The sequence below is a fragment of the Ctenopharyngodon idella genome, chromosome 4 (genome assembly GCF_019924925.1).
Source record: "Ctenopharyngodon idella isolate HZGC_01 chromosome 4, HZGC01, whole genome shotgun sequence".
NCBI lineage: Eukaryota > Metazoa > Chordata > Actinopteri > Cypriniformes > Xenocyprididae > Ctenopharyngodon > Ctenopharyngodon idella.
Genome location: NC_067223.1, coordinates 25,377,146 through 25,392,155, shown reverse-complemented (window position 1 = coordinate 25,392,155; position 15,010 = coordinate 25,377,146). Strand labels below are relative to the sequence as shown.

The 15,010-nt window shown below is 39.7% G+C and overlaps 1 protein-coding gene across 1 annotated transcript; it reads left to right on the top strand.

Annotated features, from left to right (window-relative positions):
• Window positions 1-816: 816 nt before the first annotated feature.
• On the top strand, window positions 817-13,005 carry LOC127511049 (uncharacterized). The gene is made up of 6 exons (XM_051891385.1): window positions 817-874; window positions 970-1,123; window positions 2,989-3,149; window positions 3,330-3,536; window positions 6,425-6,606; window positions 6,710-13,005. The coding sequence occupies exons 1-6, from the start codon at window positions 817-819 to the stop codon at window positions 12,251-12,253; spliced, it is 6,306 nt and encodes a 2,101-aa protein (XP_051747345.1). The 3' UTR covers window positions 12,254-13,005.
• Window positions 13,006-15,010: the final 2,005 nt, after the last annotated feature.

Below are 15,010 nucleotides of genomic sequence, written 5' to 3'. Positions count from 1 at the left end.
AGAGCGTCCGGATATACAGTCTCAGGTGAAAGTCTTGATGGTTCGGTCCGATAGTGGTGAAGTTGCAATCGATTTTTTCCATGTTGAATGAACAAACAATTATGAACTTGCAGTGGTAGACTCCATCATGGTCAAGGAAGGTATATATGGCGTGCTGTTTTGAGGCCTGCAGATGCTACTGCGCCGACTCTGGGGCCACGTGAGATCTCACTCTGACAGCAATCGGGAGAGGACGCAAGAGTCCGGTGGGAATTTTGTGCTGGCTTTTAAGTTCCATAGAGGTCACACCCTTTGAGCTTTTGATTTGAAGATTGAGAAAGGTTCCAAGCGGGAAAATTCCTTTGGAAGCTGATTCATTTGCATGAGTGGAGTAAGCTAGCAGTTTGTGTCCATTTATACTCTGACAAATATAACAAACACACACTGCCTTCTACGAGAAGGTGATGTCCACCAAAGTGAGTCATTAAATGAGGATTATTTTGATAGGAGACTCCACATAAATGGGGCTATTAGTAATTAGTCAATTAGTAGTTCTATCATCAGACATGCAGGACACTATACAATATAAAAAGACAATATACAAACAGTAATAATACACAAAATGTCCTGGTAAATGCATGTTCATTCATCAGACATATTCGTCAATGAATTAGTGGAGATAATTTGATTTCTATGGGATGTACAAATGCTTGGAATTAACACTTTAAATCCATTTAAATGTGTGGCTGTGTTTTAATACAGTTTCCTTAATGTTTACTTTTGCTGTCTACAGAGCATAAAGTCAAATGGATCTGCAAACAAAGCATGTGAAACATGATGGATGATGCTGATCCAAAAATCGCTGTTGTTGGCATTGGATGCAATTTTCCTGGAGGTAATTGTTAACAATTTACAGTGTTTCATTATTTCTTCATGTCATGATTTTGGCCTAAAGTGTATTTGCATTGTATATGTTCTTATCTGTTTTAGGTGAAGGACTTGAAAACTTCTGGAGAGTCCTCCTCCATGGAGAGAACTGTGCAGTCCAGATACCAAACGACAGGTTTAATCTCTCTCAATGGTACGATCCAGATGAGAGTAAAGCAGGAAAGACATACACAGGAAAGGCAGCACTTATTAATGGGTAAGACTTCAATTAATTTGCGCTCACAAAAGAAATCAAAGGGTTCATGCATTCTGTTTTTACATCATTATACTCCTTAAAGGTGCAGTATGTTATTTCTCAAAGTCGTTGCTGAACATTGTAGATATTTGAAATCAACCCAAACAAACACACCCCTCTCATCATTGCTCTGCCTCAAAAGTTCACCCTCCAGTCCTAACTGCCCTGCTTCGAGTCAGTCTCGAACCCCGATCACATGCGAGGCAGGTGCACTAAAGCCCGGAACACACCAAGCCGACGGTCGGGCAGTTTTTGTTCGTCGTCCGACTAAGTTTTCTCAATGTGTTCTGCATCGTCGGCTGAAGTTGGTCCTCATCGGCTTTTTTTCGGCCGATTCGACATGTCGAATCGGCGTCGGAGCTCGTCAGTCAGTCGGGCCATCTGATCGTTCTGATTGGCTGTTCAGCTACTGCCACCTGCTGGTACGGAAAGGCATTTCTTCTTACGCTGGCGCAGAACGGACGTGCTACTTGGCCGTCGGGTGTCGACCCTGCAGTCTGCTTTCGTCGCCACTAGTTCGTTGGCGTCGGCTTAGTGTGTTCTGGGCTTAACAAGGGCGCTAAACAACTCTCAAAACAAAATCCATACTCGCGTATGGAGCAGAATCAAAAGCAACCTACGCATCTGTTTTCAGGCCTTCCCGCTTAGCTCTCTCTTGTTCATAACCCTTCATTTTCCAATGATATTCTTATGAGCTTTTCTCTTTTGTATTGTGTCCCATCTGTCTTTGTGCAGTCTTTCTTCAATCTCCCTGTTGCTCATCATTTCTCCTCCACCGTCAATCCGTTATACGCCCCCTAATGCTGATTGGCTACACGTTTGTTGTTGTGTCTGTTTGAGCCAACATTCAAACAGCATTTTTCAAATATCATTTACCCCACCTTTAATGGTCAAGTTTGTCAAGTTAAAAAATAGTTTAAATGTAATAATAGTGGCTGAAATGCTCCATTCTGAGGATGACATGCTGAGCCAGTGTTTAAAGGGATAGTTCACCCAAAAATGAAAATTTGATGTTTATCTGCTTACCCCCAGGGCATCCAAGATGTAGGAGACTTTGTTTCTTCAGTAGAACACAAATGATGATTTTTAACTCCAACCGTTGAAGTCTGTCAGTCGTATAATGCTTGTCAGTGGGAACTCCATCTATAAGAGTCAAAAAAACATGCACAGACAAATCCAAATTAAACCCTGCGGCTCGTGACGACACATTGATGTCCTAAGACACGAAACGATCGGTTTGTGCGAGAAACCGAACAGTATATCATTTTTTACCTCTAAAACACCACTATGTCCAACTGCCTTGCGCATCTGGTGTGTGAGGTCTGAACACGCTCTGATGACGGAAGTGATGTCTCACACTCATTGAAGTATAAGCGCGAGAGATCACTTCCGTCGTCAGAACGCGTTTTCAGACCTCACCAACCGGATGCGCAAGGCAGTTGGACATAGTGGTGTTTTAGAGGTAAAAAGTGATAGTTAAAAAAAGTCATCTGAGTTAAAAAATCATCATTTGTGTTCTACTGAAGAAACAAAGTCTCCTACATCTTGGATGCCCTGGGGGTAAGCAGATAAACATCAAATTTTCATTTTTGGGTGAACTATCCCTTTAATTGTGCATGTAAGTGTGTGAGAGCCCTGTGATGGACTGGCCAGCTGTCCATCACAGGTGTTTTCGCCTGCATTCTGCCTAGGAAACTGGGATAGGCTCTATGACACTTTAGAGGTTGTATAAGGACAAGAGAGAGATGCTGAGCCCCATCTATTTAGCCTCTTTTTTGCATCAGTTCACTCTCTAAAAGCAGTAACCCTATCATTATTCTGCGCAGTTTGAATGAGTTCGACAACAAGTTCTTCGGCATCACTGATGCTGAATCAATCACCATGGACCCTCAGCACAAACTGTTGCTTCAGTGCACCTACAGGGCCCTAGAGGATGCTGGAATACCAATGGAAAAGGCCAGTGGAACGAGAACAGGAGTATTTTTGGGTAACATAAGTCAACTAAGTCATATGTTCTTACTGCTAAAGCCTGGGGAAAAAAACGTATGTGTGTGTTTAGTTATTAATCCCAGTGGATTTATATATGCATGCATTTATATTTGCATGGTAATTGCTCTAGGAACAATCTGTAGTTCATTTTGTATGCTTTTGTTTGCTTGATTTTCAGGCCTAATGAACAGGGAGTTTGAACTGGCAAGTGTGAGGATCCATCCAAAACACATCGACCACACCACTGGCACTGGTATCGCTATGAGCATAGCTGCCAACCGCATCTCATACATATTCAATTTCACTGGCCCCTCAGTATCCATCGACTGTGCCTGCTCCTCATCCCTCGTCGCCCTTCACTTCGCTTGTCAAGCCATAAAACAAGGTAATCTTCACAAATATGTACTGTATGTAAAACTTGGGGTACATTTTTTGCTTTTTGTTTACATATAAATGCTCAGTAATGTCAGCCAGGGCAAAACAAAACTTTGCACTTAGCAGAGTTAGCTTAGAGCTTAAATAGTCACAGTAATAAGAAACAGGTGTGCAGGTAATCAGTCCAAGCATTGTGAGCTGTGAGTAGGGATGAGTATCGTTAAGGTTTTAAAGGTATTACTACGGTACTTTAATGGTATTCTTGTCCGTTCTTTTTGTTATATTTTCTGTATAAAAAGAAACAAATTAAGAACATAATTAACATTGCTTTGTATTCTGAAATGTATAATAAATTGTACAATAAGAACAAAGAAAAAGTAAGAACAAATGGTCACAAATAAAATAAATATACAATAAAACAAAGATATAAATGAAATACACAGTGCTTTAATTTCTGTTCAAGCATATGGCTTACAAAAGAAACCTAATAAAGTAATCAAATGTAAAATAACACTGCATAGTTTTTACTGTATAAATTGATAGATTATTGCTTATTAAAGCTAAAGTTATTCATTCAAGAGCTGTGAGTAATTTTGTCTTTGCCTTTTGTTGTTTGATTCACATTAATGGTGCAATTGTCAGCAGGTTTATTAGACTGCTGCCACTAAGATCGAATGCAGATGTAATAGGTTAATACACATTGCCTATTTTCTCCCAATTACTCCCATTTAAGAAATAAACTGTGTTTAAGTGAATACTCTCCAAAACCCGTCATTTTGACATATTTTTGTGTGTATTTGATCATTTAGATGCACTCATGAAGCCTAAAGTATAATTAAAATTATAAAATATATATAAAATAAAAGTATTAATTTTGTCTAGTTGCGGTCCGTTTCGAAGTGCGCAAACAGAGAGTCGTCTTTAAGTTGAAAACATCATTTCTCGCGTGGATTATTGAGCTTTTAATATTTTTTTTTTATTATCAAACACATCTTTATTTATATACGTAATGAATAAAACTTGATTACCATAGGTCTAAATTGTAACCAGATGTTTGAATGTTTAGTTCTCTCCTTCGTCGTCACTATTTAAGCATGGGACTTTCGTGTCGTGCACGCTGTAGCTCAGCGTGAGAGATCTGTCTCTCTTCTGGATTGTGAATAGCAAAACTGCATCACAGACAAATGGTTTAATATTACATATAGAAATAGCTGGCAAGATAGAATTTGCAAGATAACATCTATATAGCAATAATAAATATGTATATTTTCTTAATTTCCCCAATACCGACAGCAGAACCGTTAACGTCGGAGCTTATTGATACAACTGTTTTTACAGCTGTTGTTTTTTAATTTAGCCCCGGGTCTCATTTAATACTGGGTTTCGGTACCTATCCCAAGCTGTGAGTCTGTGAGCTTTACGAGTAGTTTGTTTTCGACTGGATTCAAGGTTGAGTTCATATTATTGCAGTGTTACAGATACATTAAAAAAACAGCAATTCTATAAAACTTTCATAGATATACAACCCGAATTCCGGAAATGTTGGGACGTTTTTTAAATTTGAGTAAAATTAAAACTAAAAGACTTTCAAATCACATGAGCCAATATTTTATTCACAGTAGAACATAGAACATAAAATAGTTGGCACGGGGGCAACAAATGGCTGAAAAAGCAAGAAATTTTGAAAAGATTCAGCTGGGAGAACATCTAGCAACTAATTAAGTTAATTGATGTCAAGTCTGTAACATGATTAGCTATAAAGGGATGTCTTAGAGAGGCAGAGTCTCTCAGAAGTAAAGATGGGCAGAGCTGTGAAAGAGTGCGTAAAAAGATTGTGGAATACTTTAAAAACAATGTGGCTCAACGTCAAATTGCGAAGGCTTTGCTAATCTCATCATCTACAGTGCATAACATCATCAAAAGATTCAGAGAAACTGGAGAAATCTCTGTGCGTAAGGGACAAGGCCGAAGACCTTTATTGGATCCCCGTGGTCTTCAGGCCCTCAGACGACACTGCATCACTCATCGGCATGATTGTGTCAATGACATTACTAAATGGGCCCAGGAATACTTTCAGAAACCACTGTCAGTAAACACAATCCGCTGTGCCATCTGCAGATGCCAACTAAAGCTCTATCATGCAAAAAGGAAGCCATATGTGAACATAGTCTAGAAGCACATGTTTTGGAAGGCACTATGAATGCTGAAAGGTATATAAAGGTTTTAGAGCAACATATGCTCCCCTCCAGACGACATCTATTTCAGAGAAGGCCTTGTGTATTTCAGCAGGACAATGCAAAACCACATACTGCAGCTATTACAACAGCATGGCTTCGTCGTAGAAGAGTCCGAGTGCTGAATTAGCCTGCCTGCAGTCCAGATCTCTCACCTATAGAGAAAAATATGTCAAAGACGACCACAAACTCTTCAGCAGCTGCAAACCTATATCAGGCAAGAATGGGACTACATTTTAACACCAAAACTCCAGAAACTCAATGCCCAGACGTCTTCAAACTGTTTTGAAAAGAAGAGGAGATGCTACACCATGGTAAACATGTCCCCGTCCCAACTATTTTGAGACCTGTAGCTCATTTTGTGCATAAAATGTTAAAATTTTAAAAGTTATCTATGTTCTATTGTGAATAAAATATTGGCTCATGTGATTTGAAATTTTTTTTAGTTTTCATTTTATTCAAATTTAAAAAACGTCCCAACATTTCCGGAATTCGGGTTGTATTTACTAACGCTGTGTACATGCGATATTTGGTACCCTGGTACCCTTTAATCTTTCTGGTGTGATTTGTCTATTATAGCACTTATCTGATTTGTGTCTTTAAAAGCGTTTTTGAATACACTAATATATAGCTTTTGTCTGGCGGTCTGTGTTCCACTCAACAGGAGACTGTGAAATGGCTGTGTGTGGGGGTGTGAGCTGTATTTTGGAGCCACTAGTTTTTGTGGCTCTCTCCAAGGCAAAAATGATTTCCCCTGATGGCACCAGTAAAACTTTCAGCAGCAAAGCAGATGGATATGGGAGAGGTGAAGGCTGTGGCATCCTTCTCCTAAAGCCTCTGAAAAAAGTAAACAAATAGATTGTTTCCACATAAACAAATTGCCATCACAGCAGTGCACCAATGATAAACTATTATAACTATGAAACATACATTGTCTCTATTTTGATAGGCTCTCGAGGACCATGATCACATTTGGGGCATCATTAGCAAAACTGCAGTAAATCAGGATGGTCACAGCGTTAGTCCAATCACCAAACCATCCATGGTTCAGCAGGAGGAGCTGCTTAGAAAAATTTACTCAACAGAGACTGATCTGTCTAGTGTCCAGTACATTGAAGCTCATGGGACTGGGACTCCGATCGGAGATCCAATCGAAGCAGGTAGCATCTCAAAAGTCATTGCCAAAGCAAGACCTAAACAGTCAGGGCCACTCATCATTGGTTCTGTTAAGAGCAACATTGGACATACGGAATCTGCTGCAGGTGTAGCAGGGCTCATAAAGGTTCTCTTGATGATGAAACATGAAACTATTGTGCCATCATTGTTCTATTCAATGGAAAACTCCAGCATAGATGTTGAAACTCTCAATATGAAAATCCCCACAACAGCAGAAAAATGGATTAATGAGTGCAGAGCAGGGAGGTTTGCAGGAATCAATAACTTTGGATTTGGTGGAACAAATGCACATGCAATTGTCAGACAATATGTGCAGTCAAAAAAGCCAGCAATTCAGCTGATCAGCAAATACCATCAGTTTTTTGTGGTCTCTGCAGCCTCTGAAAAATCCATAAAAAATATTACTAAACATACAGCAGAACAGATCAGTGCAGGGAAAATTTCAGATCTACAGTCTTTACTGTACACATCTGCATGTAGAAGAAGTCACTTGAAACACAAATACAGGATTGTATTTCAGGCATCATCGTTGACAGATCTGCAAGAGAAACTTACTGCAGCTGTAGAAAAAAAGATTGTACCATCAAAGACAGACTCCAAGCTAGTTTTTGTGTTTTGTGGAAATGGTGTTACATATCAAGGAATGTGCAAGCAGCTCCTAAAACAAGAGCCTGTTTTCAGAGAGGAAATCGTGAAGATTGAAACTCTGTTGCAAAGCTATAGAACTTTCAATCTGATAGAAATGCTGGAAAGTGAATCTGAGAAAAGTACAGAGCCATCTGATCCCAAGATTGTCCAGCCTCTTCTGTTTGCTATTCAGGTTGCTGTTGCCAAACTTCTGAAACACTGGGGCATCAGTCCTGATGCTGTTTTGGGGCATTCGATTGGAGAAGTTGCTGCTGCTCATTGTTCTGGTTTGTTGTCACTTGAAGATGCAGTGAAAGTCATCCACTATCGCAGTTCTTTGCAAAGCACTGTGACAGGAGGGAAGATGCTGGTAGTCAGTAATATGGCTGTTTCTGAAGTCTTGAAAATTCTTCCATCTTATTCAGGAAGGGTTTGCCTGGCTGCTTATAACAGCCCACAGTCATGCACCCTCTCAGGAGATGCAGATGACATTGACAGGTTGCATCAGAATTTGAGTATCTCAGCCAGAGGAACTGAACTGTTCCTTCGTATTTTGAATGTACCTGCAGCATACCATAGTCACAAGATGGATCCAATTGTATCCAAAGTAAAAGAAAGTATAGGCACATTGCAGGCACATAATTTGGAGACTGAATTATTCTCAACAGTGACAGGTGTTAGTTTGTGTTCCTCAGATTTTATTACTGGTGAATATTGGGCAAAGAATATCAGAGAGCCAGTTGCATTTGAACAAGCTGTGAAGTCTGCAGCTAAAAACAAAAGGAATGTGATATTTGTTGAAATTGGTCCAAGAAGATCTTTGCAGAGGTACATCACAGAGACTCTGGGAAATGACTTCAATGTGATTCCCTCAGTGCAGCCTGATAAAGATCACGAGACAATGCTTTCTGTTGTTTCCAAACTGTTTGAGCTTGGGTTTAAAGTGGACTGGGAAATGTTCTACAAAGGTTTTGAGGCTGAACCAATTCCCTACCCACGATACCAGTTTGATGATGTGAAGAGAGATGTCTTCGCTTCACATTTGCAGTTGATCGGTCCCACAGGCAACCATCCAGTAGTTACACAAATGGGTACAGACAGTTCAGTGTTCAGCTGTGATTTATCCTCTGAATCAGTGGCCTTCCTGCAGGACCACAAGCACAATGGGGTTGCCATCATTCCTGGTGCATTTTATGCAGAATTGGGTTTAGCAACTTACATGTTTTATGCAAAACCTAAGGTTCCACTAAGTTCTCTGCAGCTCAGCATAACATTCCAGAGTCCATTAGTTTTCACCCAGAATGCCCCAGATATAAAAGTACAGCTGGATCCATCAGACCCTTTGGCAGTAAACACATGTAACTTCAAAATACAGTCTACTTCTGCAGTCTATGCATTTGGCACAGTAGAAACAAAACCAGGTAGAACGCCTGAAGAACAGTTCATTTCATTAGACTGTATTTACAAAAGATGCACATTCCACATGACGACTGAAGATCTTTATAAGCATTTAAGTCAAACAGGATTTGATTATGGGTCTGTTTTCAGAAATAAGGCAGATATTTATTGTGGGGAAGAATTTAGAGAGGTTATATCTGTCGTGAAGGTCCCAGAGGAATTACTGCCTCAATTACATGACTATCACCTTCACCCTGTGGTCTTGGATTATGTCATACAAATTGTTCCTGTAACTATAGGGCATGACCTATCAGCAAGACCCCAATTTCCTGCACAAATAGAAAGCCTGACTGTATTTGAGCCATTGCAAGAGGAGATGGTTATATATCTGAGAGCAGTACATGTGGGAGATGATGATTTTGACATTTGTGGCTGCTTAGCCAACAAACAGGGTAGGGTGTTGGTTGAACTCAAGCGTGTAAAGATCAGAATGGTAGGAAGTCGTTACCAAGTAGTCAAGGAGTTCTTCTTCCATAACAGTTTCAGTATCAGCTCAGAAGTTGCCATGTTTGATACGCAGATTAAGGCACTGGTCTTTTCTGACCAGGCAGGAATTTCTGAACATTTGCAACAATTCTTGGACCCAGCATCTATATATATATCTTCTTCAAGTAGTAACACACTGTTAGAAGGTGAAGTTGAACTTCTTTTGTCAAAACTGAACATTTCAAGTGTAAAGAATAACTTTCAGGAAATTTTGTTCATGTGGGGTGATGCAGACCTAACCTCTCTCGCAACAGAGAAGGTCTTGGACAACATGGCGGGGTGTTGTGAGATTTTCCGAAAGGTTGTCGGATATCTCAAGGCACTTAATTTCCCAGGTGAAATCAGAGTAATAACCTATAGGTGCTCTGAGAGCATAGTGGACTCCCTCAACTCTGGATTTGTTCTGTCAGGCATGACAAGAGCATGTGCAGCTGAATTGTCAGAACTTTCCTTCCAGTTGATTGACATAGGCTCTGCCACTATTGAAGACATCAACGCTTTAGTTCAGGTCCTCAGGTCTTACCCCTGTGACAAATATCCAGAGCTAGTAGTGAAGGAAGGCAAAATTCTCAAACCTGAAATCACCCACACTCCATTGCCAAACATGACAATCTCTTCAAAAAATATCCACATGTTGCAAGATGAAGACTTCATCTTGCAAACATCTCACCCATATATAATGACAAATCTGTCAGCAACACAAATGGATAATTCCATTGAACTGAATCAAGGAAAAAATATTGAGCTTCGCCTCAGTAAAATCTGTGTTCATTCATCAGACTACTTTCCAGTCAGCATTTCTGACCTGAATTATGGTCAGACATTGTACTGGAACAAGCATACAACTGAAAACCATAGGCTCTTAGCCCTTGACTTCAGTGGCACTGTCACAGCTGTGGGTAAAGATGTCAGCAAATTTAAAGTTGGTGATCATGTTGTGTCTTGCTACCCTGTGGGTGCCACCTCTAAAGTAGTTCTCCCAGCAGCTGTTTGCAGCAAAGCTAAAAGTCTTTCATTCCTGAATGACATGCCTTGTGTCTCTTATATGGTACTGGCTTGGAAGATCTTCCATGAAGCTTTACCCAAGGCTAAACGGCAAAGGAAATTGTGCATTTTCTCCACTGTCCCTGACTCAACTTTGATGATTGTTTTAATTGCTGTTGCAAACAGATCAGGTTGGAATGTCAGAGTGAGTTCACAGGCTGATCAGCTGTCTTGTGATTTTAGTGAGGTTGTAGGAGCTGTTCTTCTACCTCCTTATAATGTAAAAATTGCTGAAATAGCTAGCAGTGTTAAAGGCATTAAAGACATTGTGTTTGTCTGTGACAAACAGACAGATATCCCATCAAATTCGACAACATTCAAAGGCACAAATGAGGAAGTCCATTTCCATTTCCTTTTCATGTCCCATATAATGCAGAAATGTTCTCTTCAGACACAAATGCCACAAATCTACCGTTGGCTGAAATCCATGCATTTGGACAGAAAGTTCTTGTCTTTAGATGCAACAGTTATTCAAAGAGTGAAATCTCAAGACACTGATCTTTTGTCAGCAAAAGAATCCGAATCATACTTCACATGCCGGATGCTACCCATTATAGTCCTGAACAGTGATACTAAGAACCAGCTGTCTGACATTCCAGTGACGACCAAACACAGACTATTCCAGAAAAATTCAGTCTATATTGTCACAGGTGGTCTAACAGGGTTGGGCTTTGAGACAGTAAAGTTCATTGCTCAGAAAGGAGGAGGGAACATTGTCATTCTGTCTAGAAGAAATCCAGACCCTCAGATGCAACAAGAGATAAGTCAGGTCAACAGCAATTGGGGTTCTGTCATTAAAACTCTGCCATGTGATGTTTCAGTTTCTGAGCAAGTGAACCAGGCAATTGTTAATATTGGAAAACTATTTCCATCCAGTCCCATCAAAGGGGTATTTCACAGTGCAGTTGTCTTGCATGATGGGCTGATTGAACATCTTGACAAAACTCTTTATGAGAAAGTTATGAAGCCAAAAGTGAATGGAGTGATTAACCTGCATCGTGCTACCATAAAATGCAGTCTGGATTACTTTGTGTGCTATTCCTCCATCTCTGCTTTTATTGGCAATGCCACACAAACTAATTATGCTGCGGCTAATACATTCATGGACACTTTCTGTCAGTACCGCAGAAACATTGGGCTTTCTGGGCAGTCTATTAATTGGGGGGCCCTGAATCTTGGCCTTCTTCTGAACAAATTCCATTTCCAGAAATTTCTGGAGGCAAAGGGAATCATGCTTTTGGAGATTCCAGAAATCCGTGAAAGTCTTGAACAGTGCCTCTTAATCAACAAACCTCAACAGGTTGTATGCAGGTTCAATTTTAAAAACAGCTGGAATAGCGTTTTCAGTCAAAACAAATCGCTGAGTGCACGTTTGTACAAAATAGCACAGGAAGCCGCCAGTATAGCTGGAGTGAATATATCTAGACCTAAGCAACCCATGACATTATCCTCACCACGTGATTATCTGAGGTCCATGATTGGTGAAACGGCTGGTGTTGAGATGGAAGAGCTGAATGATGATATCCATCTTTTTGATTTAGGCATAGACTCAATGTTAGCCATGACTCTGCAGAACCTTATCTTCAGTAACAGAGGTGTGAATGTCCCTCTAGTGACTCTACTGGATCCAAATAGCACACTGTCAACACTTATCAAAATCCTGGAGGAGAGCTGTGTAGAAGACAATCAGACTGTCAGTTGAGAGCATTTCCAATACTTAAAATGGTGATTTATATTTCTCCAAAGCAGTCTTTTATAGCCTCAAAACAAATTTTGGTATGAAATGAGTGTACAGTATTTAGTACTGTATTAACTTTAGTTAAACTTGACTATATTATGACTACACTTCACAAATTTTACATCTAGTCAATTGAAAGGTTGCCTAGAGGGAATTATGAAGATTCTGGGTGATACCTATCTAGATTCCTGTATCCTCTGGGTTAGCAAATACAGTATCATTATCAATGTGACCATGGACTTAACATTGTTTATCATTTTTTTTTTTTTTTTTTTTCCCTTGATCACATTAGGAATAAACTACAAACACATTACAACAGAGATTAAATGAAATCCTTGAAAATATGAAATAAAGTATTAAACAGATATATACAATTACATTAGTAAGAGTTATAATATTTCCTGGACAATGTTTAAAATGTTTAAAAACAGTAAAGATGTGTTCGTGGATTATTGGACTTCCGAAATAGATTTTCTGAAGTAAATACTAGTGTCATGATAATATTTTACAATGCAAATGTTAATAAGATGTCAGTATGCAATAGAATGTCAGTATGCAGTACCATAAAATAAGATGTCAGTATGCTATGATCATTTATCAGTAAAACTACACTGAAAGAAGTAACTGAGTAAAGAACAATTAAGTACTGTTGTGATTGGTGTATCAGCTGTGACTGTAATGGTGTGTGACATGTTGAGTGGGTATATACTGTATGCAACAACCATTAAGAAATTAAATGTAGAAAGTCATCTCTTTTTATTCACATTTTTCATTATATTCATGATTTTTATTTATTAGATAGCTATCTATATATCTAAATGCTGTTTTCACAGTTTGTTTATCATCTGAAACATGCTGACTTATATTCCAAAGCTACTTATATAATGTATTTAACGTCAAGCATGGAAAACATGGGCAAAGTGCACACAAATACGCATACACACTACATATCAGTTTTAGCATTGCTAACTTTATATCACACTTGCCAACTTTACATTCATCATTAAAATAAAAGCAGTCAACCAAACATAAAAAGTTAAACAGCTCAGTTTAAATTGTCTGTTGTTTATAGGGCTGTTGGTCAGTAAACCATAGTGTTTTTTTCCAAACATGCACATGTGAAGGATGCTGTTTTACGTGGACAAAGCCTTGTTTACATAACAAATAATAGTTTAGCAACCAAATGTTAGGTTACATTGTGAATATGGAAACATTTGGATTTGTGCCAAATGGTGGGCATATGGACAAAGAAAGTGCATACGCCCCTCTTTCAGATGTCAAATTTATAAAATGCAAATTATCTTAATTGTGTGCAGCTAAATGGTTTCAGATTTCCATCTGATTAATATCATTTAAAGGGATAGTTCACCTCAAAAATTATCCCATGATTTATTCACCCTCAAGCCATCCTAGATATACATGACTATCTTCTTTCAGACGAACACCATCGGAGTAGTATTAATAAATATCCTTGCTCTTCCAAGTTTTATAATGGTAGTGAAGGGGGCGTAAGATTTTGAAGCCCAAAAAAGTGCATCCATCCATCATAAAAGTAATCCATATGGCTCCAGGGGGTTAATAAATGCCTTCTCAAGCGAACCAATGTGTTTGTATAAGAAAAATATCCATATTTAAAACTTTATAAACTATAATAACTAGCTTCCGTAAGACAACTGTACGCATCAAACTTTTTTTTGGGGCTTCAAAATCTTGGAGGTGTGTTTGGGGTCGTTATCATGTTGAAATACTGCCCTGCGGCCCAGTCCCCGAAGGGAGGGGATCATGCTCTGTTGGCATTCATGGTTCCCTCAATGAACTGTAGCTCCCCAGTGCTGGCAGCACTCATGCAGCCCCAGACCATGACACTCCCACCACCATGCTTGACTGTAGGCAAGACACATTTGTCTTTGTACTCCTCACCCGGTTGCCGCCACACACGCTTGACACCATCTGAACCAAATAAGTTTATCTTGGTCTCATCAGACCACAGGACATGGTTCCTTAGTCTGCTTGTCTTCAGCAAACTGTTTGCTGGCTTTCTTATGCATCATCTTTAGAAGAGGCTTCCTTCTGGGACGACAGCCATGCAGACCAATTTGATGCAGTGTGCGGCGTATGGTCTGAGCACTGACAGGCTGACCCCCCACCCCTTCAACCTCTGCAGCAATGCTGGCAGCACTCATACGTCTATTTCCCAAACACAACCTCTGGATATGATGCTGAGCATGTGCACTCAACTTCTTTGGTCGACCATGGCGAGGCCTGTTCTGAGTGGAACTTGTCTTGTTAAACCGCTGTATGGTCTTGGCTACCATGCTGCAGCTCAGTTTCAGGGTCTTGGCAATCTTCTGATAGCCTACGCCATCTTTATGTAGAGCAACAATTCTTTTTTTCAGATCCTCAGAGAGTTCTTTGCCATGAGGTGCCATGTTGAACTTCCAGTGACCAGTATGAGAGAGTGAGAGTGATAACACCAAATTTATCACACCTGCTCCCCATCCACACCTGAGACCTTGTAACACTAACGAGTCACATGACACAGGGGAGAGAAAATGGCTAATAGGGCCCAATTTGGACATTTTCACTTAGGGGTGTACTCACTTTTGTGGCCAGCGGTTTAGACATTAATGGCTGTGTGTTGAGTTATTTTGAGGGGACAGCAAATTTACACCGTTATACAAGTTGTACACTCACTACTTTACATTGTAGCAAAGTGTCATT